Here is a 27,409-nt window from a genome sequence, read left to right on the forward strand (position 1 = left end):
TTCCCTCCTTTACCCGAGTCTGAAGCCACGATATCCACACGCCCCACACTTGGATTCCGTTCTGATGTTGCTTCGTCCGGGTGCTTTATTTTAGGACGCTGAGGACGGCTCTGCCTCTGGCCGCCCCGACCAGGGCCGGGAGGGGGAGACTTGGCTGGTCCCACACACACACCCCTCCGCTGGCAGCCAGACTGGGACCCAGGTCTGAGGCCTGGTCAGGGAGGTCCAGCAAGCCCAGCAGAGGGGCGGGCAACATCTGTGAGAGTAGTTTTGTGGCCTTGCCAGAGGGTAGTTGTGGGCTGGAATAAGGTGGGGTGGGGGGTGGGGGGGGTGCTGAAGTCACTCAGCCTGTCTCTGTTGAACTTTGCTGAGCTCGAGCTCCTCATCTGTAGAATGGGTGTAAGCAGCCCCCATTGCACACTGGCGGCTCCCAGCCCAGTGCCAGCCTTCGGAGGCCTTTGCCTCACCGGGGTCTACACTTCTATCTCCTTTGCATAGGTGCTGATTGAACCGGAGGACCGGCAGCCAAGTCATCTCCGTGTCTCCCAGACCAGCGCCTGGTAGACGGTAGGCGCTCAAGACCTGGCCGGGGGCGGGGCGGCGGGGGGGGGGGGGCCCGTGGAGGATGGCGAGCAGACACGGGGAGGGGAAGAGGCTGGCAGTGGGTGCCCCTGGCAGGGAGGGGCACGGGCTTCCACCAGCAATCCCGGCCGTCCTTCCCCTGGCGCCGCTGGGTCCCGGGGTCACCCCACTCCCCTTCTTTCAGCCCTGGCGGCTTGAAGGAGGTCGTGTGGGAGACAGGGAGGGAGTCTGGCTAGGCGGAGGGGTTGTCTGGGCCACAGTTCCGTGGGGGACCTGGACCCCAGGACTCGGGCAGATCACCCCTCGTCTGGCAAGACTGACCCAGACTCCCGATGGCCCCCACCTCCCGGATGTGGTCTCATCTGGGCCCGAACGCCTTTCCTGGGCGCACACGCTCTGAAGGGCTCCGTCCGGCCTGGTGACCTGGGGTGTACCGTGTGCCTTTAGGCCCCATAGGCTCACAGAGCGGGAAGGGCTTTAGGAACATCCTCCTCCACCCATTTAATAGACGAGGAAGCTGAGGCCAGGAAAGGGAGACACTTGCCCCTTTCCTCACGCAGCCGGGTAGTTAGGGAGCCGACTACCAAGCCTGGGCCCTCAGATTTCTTGTTGGTGCTCCCCCTGCTGCCCCACGCTGACGGGGAGGCCTGGCCAGGCCCCGAGGTCCGAACTGGGTGCCCCTGACGTCTGGGGGCCGGGCAGGACCTGTGGCTGAGGCTGGTGTCTCCCCTGGGCCTCCGTAGACAGCGGCTCCAGGACGAGATGGCGGCCAAGCAGCCCCCGCCTCTCATGAAGAAGCACAGCCAGACGGACCTCGTGAGCCGCCTGAAGACCCGCAAGATCCTCGGCGTGGGCGGGGAGGACGACGACGGGGAGGTGCACCGCTCCAAGGTGGGCCGGGGTGGGGGGGGCCTTCAGCTGGCCACACCCGGGGGCCCACCTCAACACCCCTTTGGGGAGGCGGGTCCGGCCTGCCATCTGGGAGAAGAGTAGCTGTGGCTGCAGGAGCCCCAGGACTTAGCTCATTTTCTCTAGGAACGTAACGGAGATGTCCGGGGAATCGTAACAAAAACGAAGACAGATCGCTAGAATGAATTTCGCGCTTATTATGTGCCAGCTACCGCACCGATCGCTTTATAAGCATTATTTAATCTCACTAAAGGGCTGGGGGATGGTTATTAATCCATTTGATAGAGGAGGAAACTGAGGCCCAGAGAGGGCCAGGACTTGCCCAAGGCCATTACCAGTAAGTGGCAGAGCCAGGCTTCAAGCCCGTGTCTAGCGGACCGCTGAGCTTTTGTTCTCACCCACCGTATTTTCAGCTTCCTGTGTAAGCCCCGGTGTCAAGGAGAGGCAGAGGGGGGGTGGCTTCAGTGTGACCTTCCCAGCCTGGGTGACCTTCTGGCTGAGCAGAAGTACCCCGGTGGGTGCCCGGACACGCCAGGGGGCTCCGGGAGGGGAGTGAGTGGGCTGGGCATGGCCCTGACCCCTGTTTGTCCACAGATCAGCCAGGTCTTGGGCAATGAAATCAAGTTTGCTGTTCGGGAGCCTCTGGGGCTGAGGTGAGCACTTGAGCGTGAGCTTGGGCCGGGGGCAGGGTTATGGGGAAGGGCCGTGCAAGACCCTGCCGCATCAGCTCTGCCCTGGTGCCCTCGTGCCTGTGGTTCCATCCCGTCTCGTTCCCTCCCCCTAACGCCAGCCATCCCTGGACATCTTGGCTGGAGAGGGGAGGGTCCCCTGGGGCCTGGGCGCAGCAGCAAGGGGCCTGGCTGTGACCCGTCTCTCCCCGTCTCTGCCAGGGTCTGGCAGTTTGCTTCTGCCGTGCTCTTCTCCGGCATCGCCATCATGGTGAGCCCCAGCCCCCCGCCCCCGGCCCTGGGTCCGGCTCCCTGTGTCCTGCCTCTGAACCTCTGTTGGGGGTTCCTCCTCTACCCTGGGGGCCCCGCTGCCTCTACCCACGTGGTCATCATGCTGAAGGCCCTCTAGCTCCCTCCACAGTCCCAGCTCCCAACACTCATTCCCACCTGTACCCGACCTGCTCTGGCACATCCTAGATCCCGTGGTCCACATTCCTGACTCGTTGCCCCTAGAAACCCAGAGCCTTCTGTCCTGACACGGAAGGCTTGGGGCCAATCAAGGTTCTGACAGTGGACTGCCCCAGGGATCTCAGCCCTGCTTCTGGGGGGAAGGAGGGACATGTCCAGAGGATGTTTCAACAGCGACCCCCACCAACTTTGCCCATGAACTTCCCACCAATGTCCACAGGCCCTCGCCTTCCCTGACCAGCTCTATGATGCGGTCTTTGATGGAGCCCAGGTGACCAGCAAGACCCCCATCCGCCTCTATGGCGGTGCCCTCCTCAGTGAGTATTGCTAGGGCAGACTCCGAGGGACGTGATGGGCAGCCGGGGACCAACGGGGACTGAGAGGAGCACGGGGAAGCCTTTCTTTGTGCGTGGGCTCCCCCTCTAAGCACCTGCTGTCCCTCCCTTCAGCTGAGTCTGTCTCTGCTGGGTGTGTGCCGCCATCTCGTGGCCACTGCTGGAATGCACCCGGTGGACACGGGCAAACGCCGAATACTTACTGTGTGTAGCTCCCCCCCCCCCCCCCCTCTGGTCATCCAGGTACAGAGGTGAATGAGGCTCGGGCCCTGCCCTCCAGGACCTCACGGCCTAGCGCGGGAGACCAAATCGACACGGGTCTGCAAAACCCCTCCCACCCTCGGGCCTCTCCTTAGAACCATTCTGTTTCCGAATTTGTCACACCCCGTGCCTGGCCGGAAGCCGAGTTAACAGCCTTTAAAGCCTAGCACAGGAGCGTCCCTCCTCTTCTCTAAAACATCCCGCGGTCCCTTTTACCTGCAGAATAGAGGCCCAGCCCCTCCACCTGGCATTCGGGGTGGTCTGTGGGGTGGATCCAGCCTACCTTCCCAGACCCGCCTCCCCCATATCCCACCGTGGGCCCTGGGCTCCGGCCGCATCTCGTGATGCCCAGTCCCCCGTTTCAGAAAGCCTCCATGCCTTTGCACATGCAGTTTCCCCCAACCTTGTGCTGATTGCACTTGTACTCATCCTTCAAGGGTCTGCACCAGTGCCAGGGGGCAGGGGCAGGGGCTGGTGGAGATCGGGGTGGCTTCAAGGACATCACCCATGCAGTGGGAGAGCTAGGGTTATGGGGTTCGGTGGGATGGCGGATGGCTTTAATTTGGGGAGTGTGAATGGGGGTGGGGAAAGTGGAAGTCTGGGTTCCTGGCAAATCTGCCCAATGGAGGAGGAACGGGCCCCTGCCCCAAGGGGTTAGGGCTCAAGATGCCTTCCCCAGTCTGCTCTTTGTCCCCCCTGCCCCAGGCATCTCCCTGATCATGTGGAATGCTCTCTACACGGCTGAGAAAGTGATCATCCGATGGACTCTGCTCACCGAAGCCTGTTACTTTGGGGTCCAGTTCTTGGGTGAGTCTTGAGGTGGGCAGTGAGACAGGGAGGCTGACGGGGTGGGAGGTGTGGGCAGGGTGGTGTGGCCCCTGGCTTTCCAGCTCTTGCTGCCTGGTTTCCAGGAAGTGACAAAATCCATCCGAGGGGGAGGGGCTCACGTGGCCGTGTCTACCTGTGTTCCCCTGTGCTCACCTACCCACACACACCTGTACCTTCTTGAATACACACACACACACAGCCACAGCCTCCCCCGTGTACGTGCACCTGCCGCCTCCCATAACCCATCGCTCACTTGTGTACCCAGAGCAGGTGTGATGGCATGCTTGCCCTTGCCCCAGTACCTGCCACGTGGGGGACATCACAACAGACATGTCCGTGAGGGCCAACAGCTGGCAGGACCCCCCCCAGCTCAGCATGCCATCTTTTTCCTTTTTTAAGTTTATGTATTTATTCTGAGAGCGAGCGTGGGAGGGGGAGGGGGAGAGAGAGAGAGAGAGAGAGAGAGAGAGAGAATCCCAAGCAGGCTCTGCACCGGCAGCACAGAGCCCAGTTCGGGGATCGAACTCACGAACGGTGAGATCATGACCTGAGCTGAAACCAAGGGTTGGCCACTTGACTGAGCCGCCTGGGCGCCCGTCAGTATGTCGCCCCGGGTTGAGGGTGAGGCACACCCCTCCGCTGACGTCTGTCCCTTCCCGGTCTTTCTCCCACAGTGATCAGTGCCACGCTCGCAGAGACCGGCCTCGCGTCCCTGGGGATCCTGCTGCTCTTGGCCAGCCGCCTCCTTTTTGTCGTCATCAGCATTTACTACTATTACCAAGTGGGCCGAAAACCCAAGAAAGTCTAGCCACTCCCTGGGCCGGGGCCCCTGTGTGGCGGGGAGGCCCCGGGGCCTCAGTTTCCCTCTGGCTGCTGGAAGGCAGGAAGGAGCCTGCCCTGTGCCGGGCCTGCCCCCAGGCAGGCGGGGCTGACCGCCTTCCTTTCCTCCCGGGCACCCCCAAATGCTGTGATCTCCTGGGCTTTCAGGTTTGGGGAGGGACGGGGCCTCTTGAACCTCTGGCCCTCGCCCCACACAGGAACGCCTCCTTTTCGTGGGTCTCTTGGCCTCCGGATCCCCTGGACAGACACTCACTGGAGAGCTTGAGTCGTGGGGTTTTGGCCTGAGATGGGGCTCCCGCCCCTTCTGCCGGGAGGCCCTTCTCTGGTTTGAGACAGGCTGAGCACTGTCCCCCAGTCCTCCCTACACCCCTGGCCACTCTAGTGCCCATGTGGCTGACCTTGGCTTCCGTGTATGCCTGGAAAAATCCAAGAATTTGACCCCGTGCCCCTATCCCTCCCCACCCATGGGAGCTGCCCCTGCCCCCTAACCGCACACGCCTGCCCTTCCCACAGCCCAGCTGCGGGCGGACCGGCAGGGGTGGTGGTCTCTGAGCCGGTGCCTCCCTTTCAGCCTCCCTCTGCAGTGGGCCACCTGTCGCCAGAGCCCGGTCCCCAGCCCCAAGCCCGGCCACCACAGGCTCTCCTAGGGCCTTACTCTAGGCTGCCGTGCCTCCACCCGGCTCCCGGACGCCCCTAGGAGTCCCCTTCCCCCAACTGGCCTGGGTCCAGCCTCACCCCCAGGCTGACCCCGACAGTGGACGCAGAGAGAGGTGGAACCCCCGTGATGGGGTTTGGAGGTGAAGAAGAGAGAGACGCAGTGGCGTTTCCTCGTCCCTTCGGTCTGCCCAGTTCAGTCCCCTCGCGCACCCTCGCCTTCTCCCCGGGGTGCTGCCCCCAAGACCCAGCGGGGTAGGACTGGGTGCCCTTCAAACTCAGCAGGGGAAATAAATAGAAATATTTCAGCAGGCCACTCCTCTAATGTCGTCCCCACCCCAAGTGCCCTGGAGGAGGCTAACACGCGGTTCCCTCAGAGCTGAGGACACCCTCCCTGCCCCTGCTCGTGCGCCCCCCTTTAGCCCTCACTCCCAGTGCTCTCCTTCCCTCTAGGCCGCAAATGTGCACAGAAGTGGTGGCCCTCACGGTCTGGGGACAGGGGTAGAGAAAGGCAGCCCAGGCCCCAGACGTGTTTCTCGTCTTGGGATAGTGTTGGGTAGGGCGGCGGGGGGGGGGGGGGGGGGCGGCAGGTGCAGCCCAGCTCTGGCTGCTTCCAAGTGAACCTCTGCCTGGGCCCCCTGCCCAGCCCACACCGGGCCCGGCTGTCCCCGAAGCCCAGCTGTAACTACTGTTCCACGCGGAGGGGAGGGGCCTGACGGGTTGGACGACGCCCACCGCCACCTTGGGGAGTCAAGTGGATGGCCAGTGGGCAGTGCCCTCAGTGCCCTGGGGCCCTGTCGCGTCCTGTATCTGACCCAGGCCTTTTAAGGCTGGGCTGATCCTCTGGAGGGTGATGGGTGGTTTGTCCTAGTCAGTGCTCCTCCCCCCACCCAGGGGCACAGGGGAATAGAAAGCATGGGCTTTGCAGCCTGGGTGAGGCACCTGCCGGGCTGGCCAAGCTGCCTCAGCCTCAGCCCGGGTGGGGGTGGGGCGAGCCGGAGGGCGGCCTGGCCTTGTCCCTTGGGTGGTAATGAGGGCCTGCTGGGATGGTGCTGTCGTGAAATTCTGTGCTGCTTGGACATCGGAGCTGGGCCCAGAGGGACCTAGCAGAGCCCGGCAGACCTGGTCCGGGGATGTGGCGGGGGGATTAAGGCAAGGAGCCATCGCTGGGAGGGAGGCAGTGACAAACAGGGAGGGGGACCCACACATCTCCTGAAGAAGGCCCAGTGTCGGCCCGGCTCCCCATCCTAAAGGTTTGGGAAGACACCCCCCGCCCCCGCTCCACCCACCACCCTTTACCTTTGCCCCTGGAGCCCCGCGCCCTCCGTGCCTCAGCTCCCCCCTTCTGCCCCACCCCCACCCAAGCAAGACCACCTTCTTCACAGCCACTATTTATTCTTCGTTCCTTTTTCTTTTTGTAAGAAACAGTCACAAAAACCAGTGCAAAACCATCAGTGTGGGCGTCCTGTTTTATATTACAAAAACTCCTCTTGATATAGAATATAAAAGGGGGGGTTCACAGGAAATAAACATGATAAATTAGCTCTGCTATCTACTGGAAGGAACATTTACAGGTTTCAAAATAGACTTTCGACACGGGACCCATGGGGAAAGGGAAGAGGGGGCTTCTGGGAGATGGGGGTGCCGGGGCCTCAGCTGGTTCAGGGTATCCTGGCCGGGTCCCTTAGGTATGGAAAGGAGGGACGAGAGCTTCGTAACCCCTCAGATGGGTTCCCTTTTCTAAGAGGCGGCAGCTTCGGAGCCAGAAGGTGGCTTTCAGTCTGGGGTTGTGTGACCAACAGGGTAGGGTTGTTTATCGGCCGTACGTGGACCAGTCCAGTTAGACCTCAGTGCCTGGGAAAGGCTCGGTCGAGCCAGACTGGCACGGACCTTGCCTTTTCATGCTTCAGAATGGCTGCAGACAGCCTTGCAAATAACGACCAGCCTGGGTCAATGCTACGGACTGTCTGCTTTGTCTTTCCGGCCCCAGTGTGGGCAGTAGCCAGATAAGGGGCTCTTTGGCCCCCTTCTGGAAAGCCGTTAGGGATGAGTCTCATATGCACCCTTGAACCTGCCTCAGCCAGATATTCCTCCAAGACCCACCCTTCCTCCCCCTGAGGGGATGGACTGGACAGGAGGAGGGGGGTGAGTGCCAGATAGATGCCAGGCCCTCCTTACCTTGAAGGGCCCGGATTCTCCTGGGTGCTGCGGACCAGATGGGGCCCGGAAGTCTGGGATGCCCCTGGCCTAGAGCCACACAGTTGCCCAGTCAGACCCCGAGTCCCGCCCAGCCAGCTCTTTTTGTCAACCTTAGGCCATTTGCCTCTGCTGGAGCCAAGCACGTGGGTGGGCGGGGCTGGAGAGGGGCATGCCCAAGGCCCCTCTCGGGCTGGGCTGGGGTTCCAGCTGCAGGGTCCCGGGGACGCCCATCGCTAGGGAGCCCACGGCATCATGTGTGGAATTGCCAGGACAGGCTGCTACAGGGACTCTATGGCAAGCCCCAGCTTGGAGACCACGAGGGGGACCTGGGACTAGAGGGGACAGCAGGAGGATGGGAGGGGGAAGGGGAGAGACAAGAGGAGGGTCAAAGCCAATCTTTACAGCAGGCACAGAACTGGGGCTGCATCTCTGAAGGGGGCAGGTGGCAGAGCAGAGAAGCACAGGGCTCCAGGCCACAGCTGTCTCTCTCCCACTGGCTGGAAAGCTGGAAGGGAGGCTGGAAGCTGACGCAGGGCCTGGGAGTCAGAACAGGCCCTTCCCAGACCCTGAAGAGGGACGTGGAGAGGAGGTCAGGCGCCACACCGCCCCTCCCCTTGCCAAGCCCGCGGCAGACGTCACTAATCAAGCGTAAGTTGTCGGGCAGACACCAACTAGGATTACGCTGTCCTTTCCCTCGGACCCCAGGCCAAACCCCAGATCCCCTGACCAGCCTCCGGCGGTCACTCCTGATTCACTGGGGTCGAGGGATCTTGTAATACGGTCGCCGACAGCGGTCTAGGATGTAAGGCCTGTGTGCAAGGAACTGATCGGTGGGCGCTGTGTAGGCGTGAGTGAGTCTAGGGGACAACCTCTCCCTGCCCAAGCCTGGAAGAAACACACAGAAATGTGCTACGGACAGTGAAGGGACAGGAAAGCATGTCACAGCTGGAACGAGATGTCTTGGAGCTCTGTAGCCTGCAGAAAACGCATCTGGGGGAAGACGATGTGTGGCCTTAACACTTTGGGAAGGAGAAAGAGAACGTGGGATGCCATGGATGCAACCAAAGAGAAACAGAGAACCCTAATGTGCAGTGAGCTGATGCTAAAAAGGCAGAGCAGTCCAAAGGCAGAAGGCTGTCTTGGGAGGTAGTAAGCTCCCCGTCCTTGGAGGTATGCAAGAAGACGGTGGCAAAGTCTTGGCAGAGAGCTTGTGGAAGACGTCCAAGCCTCAGTTCTGGGTGGGGAGAGGAGAACCAGATGATCCTGGGGGTTCCTTCCAGCCGGGGAACCACAGAGTTGGTGAACAGGGAAGGGGTTAGGCTTGTGGGCAGAGGTGGGCAGTGTGGCAAAGGGACGGTAGTGTGTGTTTGTGTGTGTGTGTGTCCCTGCAGGCTTAGAAAGAAGTATGGGGGTGGGGTGAAACGAGAGCAGGGGCAATAGTCCGTAATTTTCTCAGCTGTGGGCCTGGGAAGTTCCTGACCAGCCTGCTCTCTCTCTCGGGAAACCAGGACGCTGAGACTGACAGAGCCCTGGAAGCGGTGAGAGGCAGCCTAGGGATGAGTGGGTTCCAGTTCACAGTTGTCACGCACGTGCTGTGTGACTGTGAATGACAAACTGCCCCTCTCTGGGCTTTCCGGATTATTCGATCCAACAGATGGGGGAAGCGAGGACCCTGCCAGCTAGGCCATTTTCAGATCCAGCGTCTGTAGCCCACTCTTGGCCCCAGCCCGAGGCAGGGGCAACTCCATCCTCAGAAGACCAGGGCTTCGGTGTAGGTTCCAAGTCCTCGGGGACACGGTGCCCGAGTCTCCCAGGGGGCCCCTGGGCTTTGTCGATCTGAGAGTTGCTTTTGCCTCCTTGTTGCCTCGATCCTCCCGTTCTTGGCACCTGGAGCTGAGGAGAAGGCCCAGGCCTGGGGCTGCTAGGGGCTGGCGGGGCTGAGGAGGGAACCTGGGCTTGGGGTTCCTTTGGTCTCTAGTCCAGAGTGCTCCCTGGGTTCAAGCGCCAGGGCCCTCGCAGAGAGCCCGGAGTCCAGGCGGGGTACGTCCGTCCATTTTCTTGTCTTCATTTTGTTTTGTTAAAAAAATAGCTATTTTCCTCTGCCCCTTCCTCTGGCCACTCAGGATGGCTTCACCTCCTCCCCTGGGGACAAGAGGGCAAGGACACCGGGGAGGGGAGGGTGTTGGGTGCCGGGCAGTGGTGGCGGGTGAGGCTTCAGGCTCCAGGTCACGCCCTCTACTGGATGCCCCGGAAGAGACACATGGCAAAGATCATGGCGAAAAGCTGCAGAGGAAGTAGAAGTTGGCTTGTCAGGCTGGCCTCCCAGCCCTGCGCTGGGCTGTCCCACCCCGACGGGAAGCAGCCATCGGCCGTGGGACAGGAAGGGGGCCCACCCATCACTCAGCACCCTCCCGCAGTAGGGGTTCCTGACACTCCTTGGGGGCAAGCCCTCCGCATGGTCCCCTTTGTGCAGTGTAGTCACGGAAAGAAGGGAGCTTTGGACATGGGTTCAAATCCAGCTCCCCTATTTGCCAGCAGCAACCTTGGGCCCAACATGTCCCTTCTCTGGCCTGAGCATGTACTGGAGCTTACCACGTGCCGGGCACATTTCCAAGTGCTTTCCCAAACACCTTTTACAGAGCAGGAGGCAAGACACAGAGAGGTCATGCAACTCACATAAGGTCACACAGCTGCAAGTGAGGGAGCTGGGGTTTGAGTCTAGGCATTCTGACCCCACAGCCTATGCTCCCAAGTCCCACACACTCCGCCTTCTAGCTCACAGGAGGGTGGTAAGATGAAATAGAAGGTGATCAATGACCCAACGAGGCCTGTTCTCTAGTAGATGATTAGTAGAAAGTTACCAGGATCATTATTAATAGGCAAGGGCGATGTAGCCCTTCCCAGAATTGAGAGCACAGTCACGGAACACCTACCTAAGGGCCCTGGGGTGTTGGGGGCAGGCAGAGACCCAGATTCAGGGATGCCCCTCTGACCAGAATGGCCGATGCCCCCACGGTCAGGGCTCTTGCAAGCTGCACAAGGGACAGTCCCTAGAGCCCAGGCTCATGGCCAGATCTCCGGGAGGGGAAGCGAGGCTGGGACAGGGATACAGTTAAGGTCCCTCCTCCCGGAGCAGGGTTCTGCCTCCCATAGGGGTCACAGCTGGGCTTGGGGGCTGGGGGTGAGGAGGACGGCGGATCAAGAATGCAGACATTGTCTAACGAGCCCCCCGCACCCCCGCCAGGCAAGCAGTCCCCATCCTCCGCAACCTCCACAATGCCAGGAGCAAGGATGAAGGACGGCCCGGGGGGGTGGGGGTGAGGGGGACACGGTTAGCAGCGCCATCTTGCAGAGAAGTAATCTGTGGCTCAGAGGCCCTGTGTGGGGAGAGGCAGAGCCGGGAGTTGAAAAGAGTCCTTCCTGCGCGGGGCACACCCCCGCCATTTCCGCAGTCCCAGCGCAGATTTATCTGCTTCTCGCTCACTGTGTCCTCCCGCGAGAGAACTTCCCCTGGAGCGCTGCTGGCAAGCAGGGGCTCAATCTAGGCTTGCTGAATGAACGGATGAATGAATGAAGGACCCCTCCCGCTCCCTCATCTCCCATCCCCCACCCTGAAAGCTGCGCATGGTGCCGGGCATTCGAGACGTCCCCGAAAGGAGGGACGGGGAGGCTGGGGCTCCGGCCGCCTGACTTCGTTTCCCCGCTGGCCGAGGCCCGGGAGCGGTCCTTCCTGCAGATGGCCAAGCGTGGGCTATACGCGGTCAGTCCAAACTCCAGCAGTAGCGGGGGCTTGAGACCCAGGAAGGGGGCGGGGAGAAGGGAGGGGCAGCTCCGCTCCTCGGCTGAGGTGCCCCCTGGTGGCGGCGGCCGTAGTCTGCAGCTGCCTGCCTTTTGACGGGGGTTCCGGGACTGGGGCGAAGGGGTTAATCAAGACCGCCCTTGGGAGGTGGACAAGGCCTCACAGGTCCCGAACCCCCCCCCCCCCCAACAAAGAGCCTGATCTAGAAGCACAAGCCGCAGCCCTTTCCTCAAGGCAGCGGTGTTGGTTCTCAGTTAAGAGTTCACTCTGGACCTTGGGGGACCTTGGGGGAGGATTAGGCAGAGAGGAACCGCGAGGGGGGCAGTGGGAGGAGGATGGGGGGGTGACTCTCGGAGCCTGCCCACTCACTGATGGAGACTTGCTCGGAGGAGACCAGAGTCCAACAGCGACTCGGGCAGCAGACAGGCACAGCGGGGCCTGTACTGTCCCTACAGCAGGGAGCCAATTTGGTCCCAGATTTAGGATGTGGAGGCAGAGGCAGGCTGGGGGGTGCAGGGCACCGGGCATCTCCCCAACACCCCGCGTGTGCCTTGCTTCCGGGGGACCCGCGGAAGTGGGGGCCTCTACTTACCTCTATGGCCAGCACCCCTATGGCGAGGGCTCCAGCCAGGTAGACGTAGGTTTCAAAGGTGTTGAGGATCACGGTGTAACAGCCCTGGGAGGGAAGGACCAGAGGTGAAGCCACAGCCGGAGAGACAGTGCAGAATCAGGACCGAGGTACGAAGCCTGGGAACTGGCACGTGACCGGCCCCACGGCTCAGGCAGCAGCAGACTTACCCTGTCAAATCCACCGTTTGGTGGGGGTGGGGGGTGGGAGGGGGTGGGAGGCAGGAGGCCTCCGAACAGCAATCTGGCAGCAATACACCGGAGACCCTCGTGACCCTCGAGGTCCCCTCTAAACGGATGAATGCTTTCACAAGCAGTCCTGGGCATATACGAACTGGGATAGAGGTGGATACAGACACACGGAGAACGTGGGTGTGGTCCTACTGACGCCCTCGCCTCCGGTCCTCACTGTGCTCCAGCCCACCCCAGGGCCTTTGCACGTGCTGCTCTCACTCTCTGGCTTGGAACACTTTTCCCATGCCAGGAGGATGAGGGTGTAGCACTTTATGTCAAGAGTCACAGCAGCACCCACACTCACAACCTGCCAGGAAGCAGGTAGGGAACGCTGGGGATAAAGCAGAGAAACAGTGATGCTGTGAGGAGAGAAGACTTAGTATCACCCCGACAGATGGGGAGTATGTACGACTTCCTATTGGTGGTCACCACTCTGGCCTGGAGTCGCGTTCTAGCAAGGTCATCATCTACTGGGAAGCCCCCTGATTTGTTTCCAGCAGGGGAACACGTTCTTGACTTGCTTGGGGGCCATCTTGACCCAGGGAAGGCTGAGGAATGAGCTGGAGAAGCCGCCCTGGAGGGTCTGACTCATCCCAGTGGGGGAATCTGAGCACTCATCACAGGTCACCTTCTTTCGGGATTTCTTCATTTCTTTTCATTGGAGCTCAATGGTCAACGGCGGTGGGCTAATTCAACGTCCACAGACAGGGGCCTTCTGCCTTGGCCTCTGGTGGCCACGTAACTGAGTCCCGGCCATCAAGATCTATGCAGATGTCTACCGGGGCTTTCTGGAAGGATGGTGTGCCCCACTTTCCCCTGCTCTGTGTCTTAAACATGGGTGGGGTACCTGGAGCTATGACAGCCATTTTGCCACCGTGGACTGATATGTACAAAGAAAGGCCACAAAGATCACAGAGACCAGGCTTTGACTGACAGGACAAAGCTACCAACTTCCAGAACTCTTGCTGTGTGTAAAACACAAAGGGAATTTGCATAAGCCTCTTTAGTTGGGATTTCAAGTCCGTGCATTCAGACGTTTTGCTCACCGACTGTGATGGGGTGCAAGGCAAAGTCAGAAATGCACACCGGGCTTTAGGAAGGAGTCCTTCCACAGAGGCTTTTGAAAGGAAGAATGCCCAGGAGGGATATGAGCATCTCAGAAAAGGATCCCAGAAGTCAATCTCGGGGGATCCTTATGAAGCGCAGAGAAGAGTCAACATAAAGGGCTAATGTAGCTGCACAGGGACCTCCCCGATGAGCTGATTCCAAAGCCATGCCCAGGAGATGGAAGAAGGTGTCATGATCAAGGATGAGTCCACAAATGGGCAGCCTCTGAGGATAAAGCCCGAAAGGAACAGGCCCCAGCAAAAGCCTCCCTGAATAACTGACAAGTGGCCTTAGGACACAGGTTTGGCTGTGGGCACCAGGAGGCCCAAACAGCAGTGCCTTCAACCAGCCAGAAGTTCATTTGTCTTTCATATTAAATCCCAAGCTCTGGTGGCCCGTCTGCTCCACGGAGTGGTCAGGGGCCCGGGCTCCTCTGGTGATGCTCTGACATCCTGGGGGGCCACCCTCTGCTGCCAGGTCCCAGATGGCTGTCACCAGAGCTCCATTCCAGCCAGGGGGGAAAAGGAGTAGGGGTGGGCACAGTGCCTCCTCTTAAGGACCTAACACAAGTTGTACACATCACTTCTGCTCGCCTGCCCTTGGCTGCTGCGAGGTCCCTTGGCCCAGCTGCAGGGCAGTAGGATGTGCTGCCTTTCCCTGGTGGTTATGGGGTCTAATAGACCCCGTCTTTCCGGGGAGAATGGCCAGCAGTGTGTGCCACAGCATGAGGAATCTGAGGTCCAGAGAGGGTGTCACAGCAGGCGGCAATCCAGGCCCGCCTGACATCAAAGCCTGAAAACCTCCCCCAGGCCCCCCTCCACATCCTAAAGCCTCCCCTCGAGGCTGAGACCCAGCCTCTCAGGGGCCCTCGCTACTCCAAGCTCACAGCGGCCTGACCCCCAGGGCCCTTGTGAATCCTCTGACATGGCACAGGCATGTGCAGGGGACAGGAGCTGAGGTGCTGAGCTCCAAGCTGAATGGCCTCCTGGGTCGGCCAGGGTCAGGCCTCAGTCAGGCCCCTTCGTTGAGGCTCTAAGAAGCTTGCCCTGAGGCCCCCACCCCAGTCCCTTCTAGCTCCTGTCTAGGTTTTATTTTCTTTATAGCAATCATTACCATGTGAAAGTACGACTTAGTTTGCTAGACTGTGAGCCCCACAGGGACAGGGGCCTTGTCTCCTGTTCCCTGCTGTGTCCCCTGCATCTGCAACTCTCTCAGGAGATCCTCATCAAAAGCCTAATCAAGGGAGGGGCATGGGGCAGGCACCGGGTTCATCCCTGCTCCCCTCTCCCACCCCCACCCCACCCCTGCCTTGCCTGGTCTCACACACACACCCCAGGGGCTGGGGGCCCGGTGGGGGGAGAGCACTCGGAGGGAAGGAGGAATCAAGTACAAGGGCACTGTCCGTCTCACAGGGGGGGGGGGGGGGCAGGGGGAGGTGGGGCAAAGCAGGGGCCAGAGAAGCCTCTTCTTCCTGCAAGAAGAGGAAAGGGTTTCTTCCCAGACTGAGATCAAGTCCTTGGGTTGCAAGAGAAGCAGAGTCTGGTAGTTTCCCTGACCTTGGGGATGGGGGGGAGGAGCCTTGCTCTCTCGGGGTCGGGAGGTGCTTCTAGACAGCACATGTGAGTTTCCCCCAGAATCAGGGCTAAGGAGGGGCCCCCACTATGTAATTCAGGGGCTGACTCCCGACCTGCATTATCGGAAGCTCGGGGAGTGCTCTGCCTAGAACACTGGAAAACTCCTACTCACCCTTTAACCCCAGACAAAACGCCCACCCCTCCGGCCTCTGCTATCGCTGGCCCATCTGCTCCCCTCGTCGTCCTTCCTCTACTTTGGTTGGGCCCCAGGGGCTTGGATGGAGCTTCATCAGCCCCCATTCGGGAGTTGCACATGGCAGCCGACACTTCCAGAGGATTTCTGGGACGACTTCAGACCCTCTGTGCCGACGCGGCCACCTGCCCGGCTCTGGCCATCGCAGCCCCTGCCTGGGGGAGCAGGGCCCGGTACCTGCTTGTTCAGGAACAGGTCTCTTCCCAGAAGGCACTCCTCCCTGCTCAGCAGGACCCCGTCCCGAGTCTGGGGCTCTCTCCGGCAGCAGGCCTCCGGGACCTCGGCACTGTCCAAAGTCAGCAGTCGGAAAACCGATGCGAACCTGAAATCTTCAGGCCCGTTGACCCCACAGCAACCAAACTAGGAGGAGAGCACAGGGACAGGGCTGGTGGGTGGGGGCTGGACCCAGGGGCAGAGATGGGCAGACAGCCACTCCCAAGGCCACCATCAGGCAGGGCGGTAGAGAGGGTCAAGACCAGCTTGGGTTCTATCTGCTCCTCCTGTGTGACCCTGGGAAAGTCACTCGACTTCTCTGAGCCTTCAGCGCCCTCATGTGTCAAGCAGAGGTGGAGGTGGCAATAACAACCCCTACCTCACGAGGCATCAGCACCCAATAAACTCCTGCTGAGATTACCGATTACCGTCACTGACAATTACAGTTGTCTGAGGGCTCAGGTCAGGGGTAGCAAACAGGTTTCAGCCGGAGCCTGGACTGCATTTGCTGGGCCGTTAGTAAGGGCCCAGAATGCTGTACGGATGCTGAGTCCCAGGCCAAGCCGGGCTCAGTGGGCCGGCCCTGACTGATCACGGATGCAGGCACTTGAGCAAAGCGGGCTCTGGAGGCCAGACACTGGCCGCCCTGGGCATCGTGGCTCTGAATGCTCACGGCATCCCTGGGGGAGTCACTCACCGTGATCATGACGGAGTTCCAGGTGGCAGAGAAGACGTCTGTGTCGTTGTTGCCCTGGTAGTGCTTGGTGAGCTCCTTGGTGAAGAACTCTCGGGTGAGCTGGGGAAAGAGGCAGAGGGCAGGCTAAGACCCCCGCCCAGCAGCGCGGTGCAGCCCCACCCGTCCAGGTCTCTTCAGCTGCTTCCGGAGGGGAGGGAAGGCCTGAGGGCCCAGCGCAGGGGATTCTCCTAACTTGGGGTGGCCCCTTAGTCCCCACTCCAGGGCCTGTGGCCTCCCCGTATCGGCTCACTGGCACGAAAGGGAAGCCTCCCCACACACCCCTCAGTGAGCCCGAGGCCAGGGCACGCTGGGAACCTCTCTCAGCCCCTGCGGCCATTTCTCAGATGCAGAGTTTATCCACGATGGGCAGCTTGCCATCCTGAGCTGTCCCCCAGAGCCGGGGGATCCCCTGGGTCCCAGCCCCGGGGTCCCAGCCCCTGAAGACACCACAGTGTGGGGCAGGGAGCCTGCAAATCCAGTTTCCAGAGGTGTCCTTGGAAGTTGCTCCTGCCCTCAAAATATTCTCCTGGGGTCTAACCACCCTCCTTCCCGCTGCAGTGATGGGGCGGGGCCCTGCGTGGTGCCCAGTCGGAGGCTCCCTTCCCTGCCCACATGGCTGCCTCCTCCTCCTGTCTGTCCCCTGCTTGCCTCCTCCCCTCCCCCAGGCCGGCTTGCGTCTCCTACCCCCAACCCCCTCCTTTCCAGGCCCCCTTTGGCTGCAGTGGTTGGTCCTATAGACTCAGGGGAGGGAGCTGGTACCCCTGGTGGCTGGAGTCCCTGGAATAAGGTGGCTGGTGGGGACAGTTTGTCCAAACTGGATACTGGCCAGGCCTCAAGCGAACGTGCTCTGTTCTCTTGCACATCACTGGACCTGGGGGACAGCCTCTCTGACTGTCCTCAGACCGTCAAATGACTACTGCTGGGTACGGTGTGGAATGGAAGGTTCCAGAATCAGGTGTGGGGTCGTATCAGGTGCTTCGGAAGGGCGGAGACCCTTAGGGACCCTCCGATTCTGCCCTCTGGAAAAACTCTTGCAGGAAGAGGGTCGCTGGGGTTGTGGGGCCGCGAAGCGGGGCCGGGGCACGTGGGCCCGGACGTACGTTTTCCCTGAAGATGAAGGCCAGGATGGCCGCCGAGAGCTCCGCCAAGAAGATGATGAGGATGAACAGGAAGAACTGCAAAGACAAGAGGCAGGCTGGTGAGCCCTGAGGGCCGCGGGGAGGGGCCCGGCGGCCGCTGGCGGATGCCCCCTTCCGCTTGTTACACAACTGACGAAATGCACCGGTTTTATAAGACTAAGGAACTTCACCGCCATAGGTGCGGCATTTTTTCGTAATAAGCATGCCCACAATCCATCTTTGGGGTCAGCAAGGCTGCAACACAAATACGGAAAAGTAAGCAAACAAATACGCCTTCTGCGCCAACAGCACCCCTTCGACGATACCCCTTGTTCAGCGTTCAGTGTGAGCGATGGCACCGGGCAGCCCCGGAAGGCGGTCCGTGCTGACCTGGTGGGGCCCTGTACCACCCACGTGGTACACACTGTGGAAACCCTGAGTTCCGGGGGACCCTGGACCGGCTCTCCACACCCTGCCAGCCCCAGCACCCCCTCTCCCTGCCTTGCGGTCTCTGGTTCCCAAGGGCAGAGGGGAGGTGATAGGGATCTTCAGCCACGATAAAGGAGCGAGATGGGCGGCGAGGTGATGCGTCCGTCAACATCCGAGAACCCAGGGCCGGAGGTGGAAGTCTGACGGACCCTTCTCTGCTCTACTCCTTGTATTTCTCGATGTTCCCCAAAGTATCCATAATGCCTCTTGTCTCGGGCCCTCACCCCCTGCACTCCCTGTCCCGGGAAGGCCCCTCCCTTCCTCACCCACCAGCTCCTCATTTTCCAGACCAGGTGGAGCCCAGCCCCTCGCCGGTGAGAAGCCTCTCCTGTCTCCTGCCTCCCTGACATCACAGGGCCCCGTGGACGTGTGTGCACAGCAGCGGCCACCCCCACCCCCCACCCCCCCACTAACATCAGCAGCACAGGCTGTGACTTCGCGTGTTGCGTTCCCGATGCCCGCCAGCACAGGTGTGGGAGCATGGCTATCAGATGAACGAACACGTCCGTGAGTGACCCACTCACCATAATGACCTTGTTATCTGCTACATCTCAGACCCCGGCCATTACGGGCACCGTTTTGGCAGAAGGCTGCTGGCGGAAGAAACGGGAAATGACTTTGCCTCCGTTGCTCGGCATTGCCGGCACCCTTGGCATTTCCAGTCTGCGATCACACAGTGTGGTCCTGCCGTTGTCAACCCACCTAGAGGCCACCAGCAGAGGACCCAGCCCCCAGTGCCCACGGAGACTCAGCTCGAGAATGCGGGAGCAAACCCTTCCTCTTCACCCAGCTGTCCCTTCTGGGCACCACACGACGTCTTCTCTCTCTGCTGGAGGGCGTGCTTCAGGACTGGCCTGAGGGATTCTCCTGAACCCTGGGGGTCTGCTTCCGGAAGGTCAGTGGCAGGCTTGCTGGGGTCTGGGGGGCAGAGTTCCCTAACCGGAGGGGAGAGTCACAGAGGGCCTCTTGTGCCCCAGGCCGCGACAGCCACGGTCCATTCTGCAGCCCCACAGCCCCCACTTCCACCAGAGGCTCTGCAGCCCCGTGACAGTGACAGAGGGCCCTGGCGGGGCTCCTGGCACTTCCATTTGGCTGGAGACGCACGGCCATCCGGCTCGGTTTCTCGTGGCCACCGCGAGAGCCCCTCCCTGCCCCCTGCCCTCTCGGTGGAGTTGCTGGAAGTTCTCAAGCTGGCAAGGAGTAGCCCCAGAAACGGTTTCCATCCTCGGCGAGGCGACTGAGCTGGCCCTGGCTATCGATCACAGCTTAGACAGTTATAAAGTATGGACGATGAGACCGAGCTGGAGCATCGCGCACGCCGTGTGCCCATCGCGCTGGGAGTGTGCTGCCTTCCCGGATGACTTAGCAGGACCTTGCTTAGCTGGTGCAGGCACAGCGTGCGGATGCTCAGATGGTGGCTCAGAACCAAGAGGCAGGCACGGCCTTCCTGAGGACACGTGTGGGCGAGTTCTGAAAAAATAATAGTTGCTACCACCTATTGACAGCTCACCGCCTAGGCGCCGCGGATCTTACGTGGCTCATTTCTTTGGATGCTCTCGGCAGCCTGGGGAAGCAGATGCTGTGACTGTCCACACCTCCGGCTTACCGAGGGGGAGACTGGGACCCCGAGGGGGTAGTACTGTGACCAAGCTGGCCCAGCTGGTAGGCGGTGCACCTGGATAAGCGTGGGAACTCTGATTCTAGAACACAGCCTCTGAACACCGTGTCACCCCAGACCCTGTAAGAGCCTCTAGGTCTTAAGACTTGACAGATTGCTGGGGCACCTGGGTGACTCAGTTGGTTGAGCATCCGGCTTCGGCTCAGGTCATGATCTCGCAGTTTGTGGGTTCGAGCCCCGCATCAGGCTCTGTGCTGACAGCTCGGAGCCTGGAGCCTGTTTCTGATTCTGCGTCTCCCTCTCTCTCTGCCCCTCCCTTGCTTGCATTCTCTCTCCCTCTCAAAAATACACATCAAAAAAATTTTTTAGGACTTTTCAGATTGCCTGTAGGGGTCTCTTGTGGACAACCCAATTCTTTGAGTTTCACATTTATCCAGTGGTTGCATGTGCTAGGAACAGAGTGAAGCAAGATGCTCATTTTCTCACTGAGCCACGATCACAACACCGTGGCTGGGAAAGAGGTACCCTCACCTTCATGTTACATAGGAGGAGTCTAGGTTCAGAGACGTTAAGTAACTGCCCTCAGGTCACACAGCCAGGAAGTAGCAGAGCAGACATTGGAAGGTAGACTTTTCTGACTCCAAAGCCCATGCTCTTATCAGACCTCTAAGACCACTTCCTCTCTGTCCCTTCATTCCAGGGCTATTCACTGAGCACCTGCTTTGTGCCAGGCATGATGCGAGGTACTAGCAAACCACTATGCAGAAGGCAGATGTGGCCCCCAACTTCCTGCAGTGAACGTTGAGCCAAGGTTCATGACTCATGAGATGGAATTTAAGAATGAACCTAGTAACTTGAAGGAGGAAGGGGGCCTGCATATCTCCTTGCCTGGAGCAGGGTTTCATCAAGCGCAGGGACCGAGGGGCGATTTGAGTGTGTGTGAGCAGGTCACCTGAAGCAAAGCAAGGGCTGTGGTGCCACTTCTGCCACTTTGCCTTCTCCGGCATGAAGTAGCTTCCTCTTGCTGAACAGAGTTCCCATCTGGAGGGCCTTCCCCTGGACCTGGCCACGGGGCTTGTCCTGACGCCTCCCCGGGGCTTCCCATCTGGGGGCGAGGCCTTTCCCAGGGCTTCTGAGTTAATCTCACCTCATCCCATTTGCCTAAAGACACATTTGCCAGTAATTCCTGAGCATCAAATGTACACCACTTTGCTTAGGATTTTGGAAACACTAACCGAGGGACGGCAATGGCAATTTTGCCTACCTGCGAGCACTGCCAGGGTTTTCTAGCCCATCTGCCTACCGGCCCATCTACTCTCAGTTCTCATTCGAATAAATGTTGACCAAATTTACACGCTTGATGTGCCATTCAGCTCATTTATCTCTTCTAAATACACTCATTTCTTTTCGCTGTGCTCCTTTCCTAAAATTTAGCAAGCCTTTGTCAGAAAATATTAAAAAAAATTTCTGAATCTTTAAATAAATTGGTGAAGAACCGTCTGCAAACGACTCCTAGGTAAGCCACTACGGAAAAGGGATGACACGAGATGTCCATTACAGGCGGAAACTGTCCCGTTGTATGTGGAAATGCTGTGAAATTGATCAACGGGAGCGTTTGGAAACTGTATCTTTAGAGAAATTGATCAGTGGGGGACGCAGTCATTAGGTTCGTGGGGGGGGGGTGATGGGGCCCTGGGGTTTCAGACTCAGACTCAGAGCAGTGGGGGAGGGGCAGCTCAGTTACCCCCACCCCCGGCCTCCTCCTCTGCTGTGGTGGCTGACATCACTTCCTCTTGTCCTGTTCGTGACAAGTCTTCCTCCCTTCCTGAAGGTGGAGGAGCAGGGGTCTCGGGATTCTCGAGGGACCCGAGTGGCTACCTGTAGAGAGACTCTGTGCCCCTCTTCAGCGGGAGCCACCGCATGGCCGGTCCAGGTTAGAAAACAGAAGTGGCTCTTCTTAATTTTTAGGTCATGAGGTCATGAATCTATTTGGAAACCTTCCTGAAGCTGTGGGGTCTGTCCCCAGAAACATGCATGTGCATACAACACACACACACACACACACACACACACACACACACAGCACATATGTACACGCACACAAAGCCCTAACCTAATATTTTGTACATAATTTTAGGTGAATTTCAGACATGGGAGTCCATTTTAGGTGAGGGGCCCTTCGACTAGCCCTGGTCTGAGAGACAGGGGACCTCCCCCATGGGTCCAAGAGTACCCTGCTTCTTTTGGGGTGCCTGGGTGGCTCAGTCGGTTAAGCGTCCGATTTCGGCTCAGGTTGTGATCTCATGCTTCATGGGTTCGAGCCCTGTGTCGGGCCCTGTGCTGACAGCGCGGAGCCTGGAGCCCGTTTTGGATTCTGTGTCTCCTTCGTCTTTCTGCCTCTCCCCCGCTAGCACTCTGTCTCTTTGGGGGGCAGGGGGAAGAGTATCCTGCTTCTGACTTGCACTGTGGCCTCAAGCTAATAGGTGCTGGGCTTCAGAGAGAGGAGGAGGAGGGGGGATGGGAAGGGAGGGGGAGTGGGGAAGAAGGGAGGGGAGGGGAGGATTGGAAGATAGGAGGGAAGGGAAGGGGACACAGGGGAAGTAAGGAGAGAGGGGCAGAGACTAGGAGAGGGATAAGGAAAGGCAGCAGGAATAGAAAGCAAGAGATTAAGAAGCAGAGAGACGGAGGCAGAGAAAGATCAAGAAAAGAAAGAGAGGAATGTAGACAGAAAAGGAAGGAAGGAGAAGGTGGCAGAGGAGAGGGGTGGAAGGGGCTAATTTAAGGTTCCAAAGACCAGGCTCTGGCCACAGCTAGGACTCAGCTCTTCCTTGGGGGACTTGGAGTGCACCTCAGTTGGTCTCTGGGCTTGGTCTTCCCGCTTAAGCGCCGGGGACTGATGTATCCATTCACTGGCAGGCTCAGAGGCTGCCACTTCATGGGAGGACTTTTGAGGGCCCCAGCCTGTTCCAGTCCAGCACCCTGGCCTGGTCCCCTGTCTTGAGGTCAAGGATGAGCCCCAGGGGCTGAGGTGAGGGGGGAAAGGGAGGTGGGCCTCACCAGGCACCCATATCCCAGCTCCTTTTAAAGTCCCCTTGGGCTCCCAAGCCAACATTGGCACCGGCTGGCACTGCAGAAGGTGGCCCGCCAGGGGGCGCCCGCAGGTTTCTTTGTTTCTCTCCAAACGAAAAGTTTGCGGTGTTCAGGCTGCTGTAGGCCAAAGGGACCCAGGGCTCCCAAATCACACATTTCACTGCTGATTTCACTTCCTGTCTGGGATATGGGGAATGTCACCGTGACATGAACAGAGGCCACCCCATCTGTTCTGGTCTGGAGAGGAGGCATTGTGGCAAATCTCTGCTCGCCAAAGCGGCAGGAGCAGATAACCTTGCAAGGAAGCCCTTCTGCCGACCAGCCGCGCCTCCCCGTCGCCGGACTCCTGACCCCTCCATCCACTCACCCACGAGGGGCACCTGCACGCTGACCCATCCACACACACGCCTCATGGAGAAGGACTGGGCTCAAACTAGAAGCTCTCCAGGCCTGGGCGCCCACTGGACTTCACCGGGGAGGAAGGCCAGGAAAGTAGGTGCAGGCCCAAAGGACCCCCGCCCACGGGAACACGGAAAGTCAGAGAAACAGAACGTCCACTACTCGCCTCATTTGGCTCCAACCTATAGCTAAGCCGCCCCCTGATGAGCAAGCGAAGGCATTAAAGCTCAGAGAGGCTTAGAAACTAGGCCCGAGTCACATCATTAGTGAGGGGTCTGAGCAGGGTGTGCGCTCAAACCCAGGCCCGCCGCACGGCCGGCCACATGCCTGCCTGCCTGCCTGCCTGCCCCTGTGTGGCCTGCAATAGCCGTTCAGGGACCATTTATTTAACGAATAAAGAGACTTCAGAGATCATATCACCTCTGTTTTAAAAGCGGAAATGCAAACGGCAAGAGACTCATCCAGTAGGTATCTCTCCTCTTTCGCCAAGGGGTTATATATGTGAGTTCTCGGAAGCATCATGGTTAATGTTCTCAGTTGACTATGCCTTGGAGAAACCTGGCTGTTCAGACCTGGAGGCCAAGGCCACGCTCCATCTGAGGACAGCCGGCCCACACGGCAGGCATGGGCCCGTCGCAAGGACCAGGCTCCGAAAGCTGGGGCCACCAGTGCGAACAGAACAGGTTGGTGGCCTTCCCACTCCTGGAGGACAGCCTCCTAGGCTCGGACCTGGGTGTGACCTCCGAGTCCTCTGCAGTGTAGACACAGGGCCCCCCACGCTCTGCCCCAGGGCACCCGCGGGTGGGGTGGGGGATGGGGCTACTCACAAACAGCAGCAGACACTTGTTCTCACGGACGGCCCCGCAGCAGCCCAGGAAGCCGAGCAGAAAAAGCAGGCCCCCCATGGCCAGGAGGATGTAGGCGCCCGTGATTAGCAGGGGGTTGGCGGCCACGATCTCCCGGAAGCCGGTGGGGTCCACCATGACCCAGATGCCGATGCCCAGCAGGCAGGCCCCACCCAGCTGCCCTCAGGGCCAGTCAGGAGGGAAGAGAAGAAACAGGCAGACACGGAGGTTAGACACTCCAAACATACACCATCCCTCTGAGCCAGGCCCCAGGGTGGAGCCGGCGAGCCCCAGTGAGCCCCAGAGAACCAGGCGGGAGCCCCATTCGCTGCGCGAACCAGTGTCCCAGCAATGCCTTTCTCTCGTTTGCGTTTTCCTGGATGCCCAGACCGTTAGTACATCCTCTAAACCCAATCTCTGACCCACGCCCCGACACAGGCTGCTGAGGACCATGTCACGTAGAATTTATTTGCCACTTTTTACATTGCCCTTGAATGTCAGAACTGCTGGATAACGAGGTCCTCTAGTCCAACCCTCTGATTCCAAGAGGGCACCTTGTAGCCCCGCCCACCTGCTGGCAGCCCCCCAGGGCTCTGCTCAGGCCTCTGGCTTCTCCCAAGAGCAGAGCCACACCCTGAGCCCCCGCAGGTTGTCCTAACCCTGCCAAGACCCGGATGAGTGAAAGTCCACTGGTGCCGTCCAGGGCAGGGCCACTGTGAAAGAGAGCTTCCTTTCCGGTCAAGTCTGACTCTTTCTCTCCTCTCTCTCCATTTTGTAGCCATGTCAGCAACTCTCCTGGGTTCCCTCCCTTGCCCATAATCCTGAGGAGCAGGAAACAAGCCTACAGACTTGAATTCCGGGCCCACCTTCCAAGCTCACACGTGGCTCTGGGGAACCTCTGGTCCCAGGGTGTGGCTCTGCTCCTGGGAGAAGCCAGAGGCCTGAGCGCAGCCCTGGGGGGCTGCCAGCAGGTGGGCGGGGCTACAAGGTGCTGGGTTGGCCACCTGAGCACTCCGGGCCTCTCTGTGCCTTAAAGTAGAGAATCCATAGGCTGGATGCTAAGGACGGAGCTAAGCTATGGAGCGCTGGCACATTCCAGGCACTTTCTAAACTAATCGCGCTTAATTTTCACCAAACGTCTGTTGGGGCAGGGAATTAAGATACTGAGGTTCAGAGAGGTGAAGTGTGCTTCTGACCCCACAGCTGGTAAGATGCGGAGCCAGCTTGGAACCCCAGGCCCAGAGAGGTTTCAAATTACATCAGGTGGTTACATCAGCCCAGCGCACCCAGCCCGGATGTCCGCCACTGCACCTCTGGGGGTCAGGGTGGAGCGGGGGCTCTCTGGCCTGCCCTCTGATCACCCCCATCTCCTCCTTCTCCCCGACTCTCCACAGGGGTCGGATCCCAAGGCGGGAGTCAGGGCTGAGGCCCCAAGCCTTTGTCAGAGACCTGAACCATCCCGGGGGTCATGGGCACAACATCCCTCCTGGGCCGGTGGGCTCTTTGCAGTGGGGTGGGCACTACTGGGGGCTTCTCATCCAGGAAGTTCTGGCTGGGCAGGTAAGATCTGCTTCCAGCACTGGCCCCTGTGCCTGCCCCCAGGACTCAGTCCCGTGTGACTACTTCAAAGCAGTCGTCTGTTCCTTCCACCCAGCAGAGGCCCAGGGAGATCCCAGGCATGTTCTAGCAATACTTACAAATATGAAGAAATTGAAAACAAACATCAGATACTTCATGCAGCTCAGACAGTCGCCTTCCATGGTGTTCTACCTACAAAACAGCAAGGCCCCTCAGTTTTCCCACTGGGGGAACCCACCCCTGTCCCTTCCCCATGGGGGTTCCCAGTGGTCAGCCCTGCCCTTGCAGCAGGTGGAGGAAGAGGGAGACTGGTAACGACTTCCTCTCTCAGAGGCTGCTGGGGCCAGAGTTAGGAGTGAGACCTTGGAGAAGCCAGCCCGCCTGGGCTTAAGCCTGATGCCACCATTTATTTGCTCTGTGGCCTTGGGCAAATCACTCTACCTTTCTGAGTCTTGTTCTTTCCAACCTGACAACGGAGATTAAAACCAGAAGCTTCCTCCCAGCAGTATTGTGAGCAGGATACAAATCCAGGCCTCATAAACCTCCTACCACCCCATACACCCTCCAGCCCGAAGGACTGCCCAGGGCTGTTTCATGGTGCCAGTGAGGAGGGGTATCACAGGGGCAAAGGGATGTGGGCACATACCTGGGGGCCCAAGCCCTGTTCCTGGGGCCAAACCCTCCCCACACCCTGACTATTTCCAACCCGACACCTACAGCATCGCACCTACCTAAGGAGCCTTCCCTAGCCCTACCTAAAGGTATGGCCCTGGTAGCGAGTCTCTGAGTACAATTCTGTTCAGCCAGCATTAATTGTGCATTGACTGTGTGCCAGGCACTGGGGCTTGAAAGCCACAAGATGTAGCCCTTCCACATCCCCGAGGGGAGAAGCATCTGCTGTCATGGGTCAGACCTGTATTCAATATTGCCACACTTTCTTCACGACAGCCCCAGGGAGAGACTCTGATTCCCCCCGGGGCAGGGATCAGAGGTCCAAGTGACAGGTGAGGAAACTAGGCTCGCAATGGAAATAGCAGGTGCAACGTCCCCCAGCTGGTAAGGGGCAGGGCTGGAGCTGAGCCAGTCCAGAGTCCCTCTTCAGGTGACCCCGGCAGGCGGTCTGTGCTTGTACAACATGACTTGGTGCAAAGGATCCTGGGAGTATGTGTTGGACGCGGACGAATACGGGGAAGATGGTGCTTCGTTACTTTCAACGGTTTCCCATCTTCCCTGCGGAGAGAGCCAGGGTCACTTTTCCTCACCCACAAAGTAAGGTTGACAATTCCTGTCTTAAGTGGTTACTGCGAGGTCTATGATGAATCATATTAATAATAGTAATCACCATTGGGGAGCGCCCGCTGTGTGCTAATATGGCCAAGCGTTTCACATATATTATCTCATTTAATTCTTGTAACAACCAATGAGGCGTGCGCATTGGTTAGGGCAAACTTTCACATTACCTGGCAAGGTGTATGTATGTAATTATCAGAGAGATTAAGGGATTTGCCCAAGGCCACGCAGCTTGTAGGAGGCAATGCTAAGATCTAACGCCAGAGCCCGTGCATGGTGCCTGGCGCACGGTGGGCGCCCAGCAAACCTGCCCCCTCGCTGCCCCAGACCACAATCCAACGCCCTCCCCAGCAAGGAAGGCCAACACCCTCACAGTCCAAGGAACAAAGTGGCCAGGGCCATGCGGCCCATTCCTCTTGGTGACCACAAGACCATGCCCCAAGCTGCATTTTGCTTTAGGCCAGAGGGTTTTTAAAGTGCATTTGAATCCATGGAGACCAAAGCACAGGGGGAACCCTCTGCTGGGGAAGGGCATACAGGAAAGGGTGGCGCCTCGCCTGTCTTCTCGTGGTTTCTGCTGACGTGCCAAGTGTTTGATCTCGGCTGAGCAGTGGCCATGGCACCACTCAGGCACCTGGGAGCCCGTGAGGAAGGTGCTGGGTTGGGCGGGCATGGGCCCTGGAGCCCTACGGCTT

General features: G+C 59.3%; 2 protein-coding genes across 8 annotated transcripts in view; one reads left to right on the forward strand and one right to left on the reverse strand.

Moving 5' to 3' along the window:
- Positions 1-415: 415 nt before the first annotated feature.
- On the forward strand, positions 416-5,856 carry TP53I11 (tumor protein p53 inducible protein 11). The gene is made up of 7 exons (XM_027072839.2): positions 416-567; positions 1,326-1,473; positions 2,086-2,144; positions 2,382-2,430; positions 2,848-2,944; positions 3,929-4,030; positions 4,726-5,856. Exons 2-7 carry the CDS (start codon positions 1,345-1,347, stop codon positions 4,857-4,859), a joined length of 570 nt encoding a protein of 189 aa, XP_026928640.1. The 5' UTR covers positions 416-567; positions 1,326-1,344; the 3' UTR covers positions 4,860-5,856.
- A 2,159-nt stretch (positions 5,857-8,015) lies between these two features.
- TSPAN18 (tetraspanin 18) overlaps positions 8,016-27,409 on the reverse strand; it is a 185,969-nt gene continuing 166,575 nt past the window's right edge. For all 7 annotated transcript variants that reach the window (XM_027072835.2, XM_027072834.2, XM_053203276.1 and 4 more), the window contains 7 exons: positions 25,544-25,616; positions 23,829-24,023; positions 17,388-17,462; positions 16,249-16,347; positions 15,516-15,698; positions 12,136-12,219; positions 8,016-10,027 (listed from right to left, as the gene is read on the reverse strand). In XM_027072835.2, coding sequence (XP_026928636.1) covers positions 9,980-10,027; positions 12,136-12,219; positions 15,516-15,698; positions 16,249-16,347; positions 17,388-17,462; positions 23,829-24,023; positions 25,544-25,606 — 747 coding nt within the window. In that variant the 5' untranslated portion in view covers positions 25,607-25,616 and the 3' untranslated portion in view covers positions 8,016-9,979. The remainder of the gene's footprint in view (positions 10,028-12,135; positions 12,220-15,515; positions 15,699-16,248; positions 16,348-17,387; positions 17,463-23,828; positions 24,024-25,543; positions 25,617-27,409) is intronic.

Source organism: Acinonyx jubatus, chromosome D1, assembly GCF_027475565.1.
Source record: "Acinonyx jubatus isolate Ajub_Pintada_27869175 chromosome D1, VMU_Ajub_asm_v1.0, whole genome shotgun sequence".
Classification (NCBI taxonomy): Eukaryota; Metazoa; Chordata; class Mammalia; order Carnivora; family Felidae; genus Acinonyx; species Acinonyx jubatus.

Excerpts from the sequence above, each read along its gene's own strand:
- TP53I11 (XM_027072839.2), top strand. The coding sequence starts at position 1,345 with ATGGCGGCCAAGCAGCCCCCGCCTCTCATGAAGAAGCACAGCCAGACG. Across the intron at positions 2,145-2,381 it reads CGGGAGCCTCTGGGGCTGAG|GGTCTGGCAGTTTGCTTCTG; the intron begins GTGAGCACTTGA and ends CGTCTCTGCCAG. Across the intron at positions 2,431-2,847 it reads TCTCCGGCATCGCCATCATG|GCCCTCGCCTTCCCTGACCA; the intron begins GTGAGCCCCAGC and ends CAATGTCCACAG.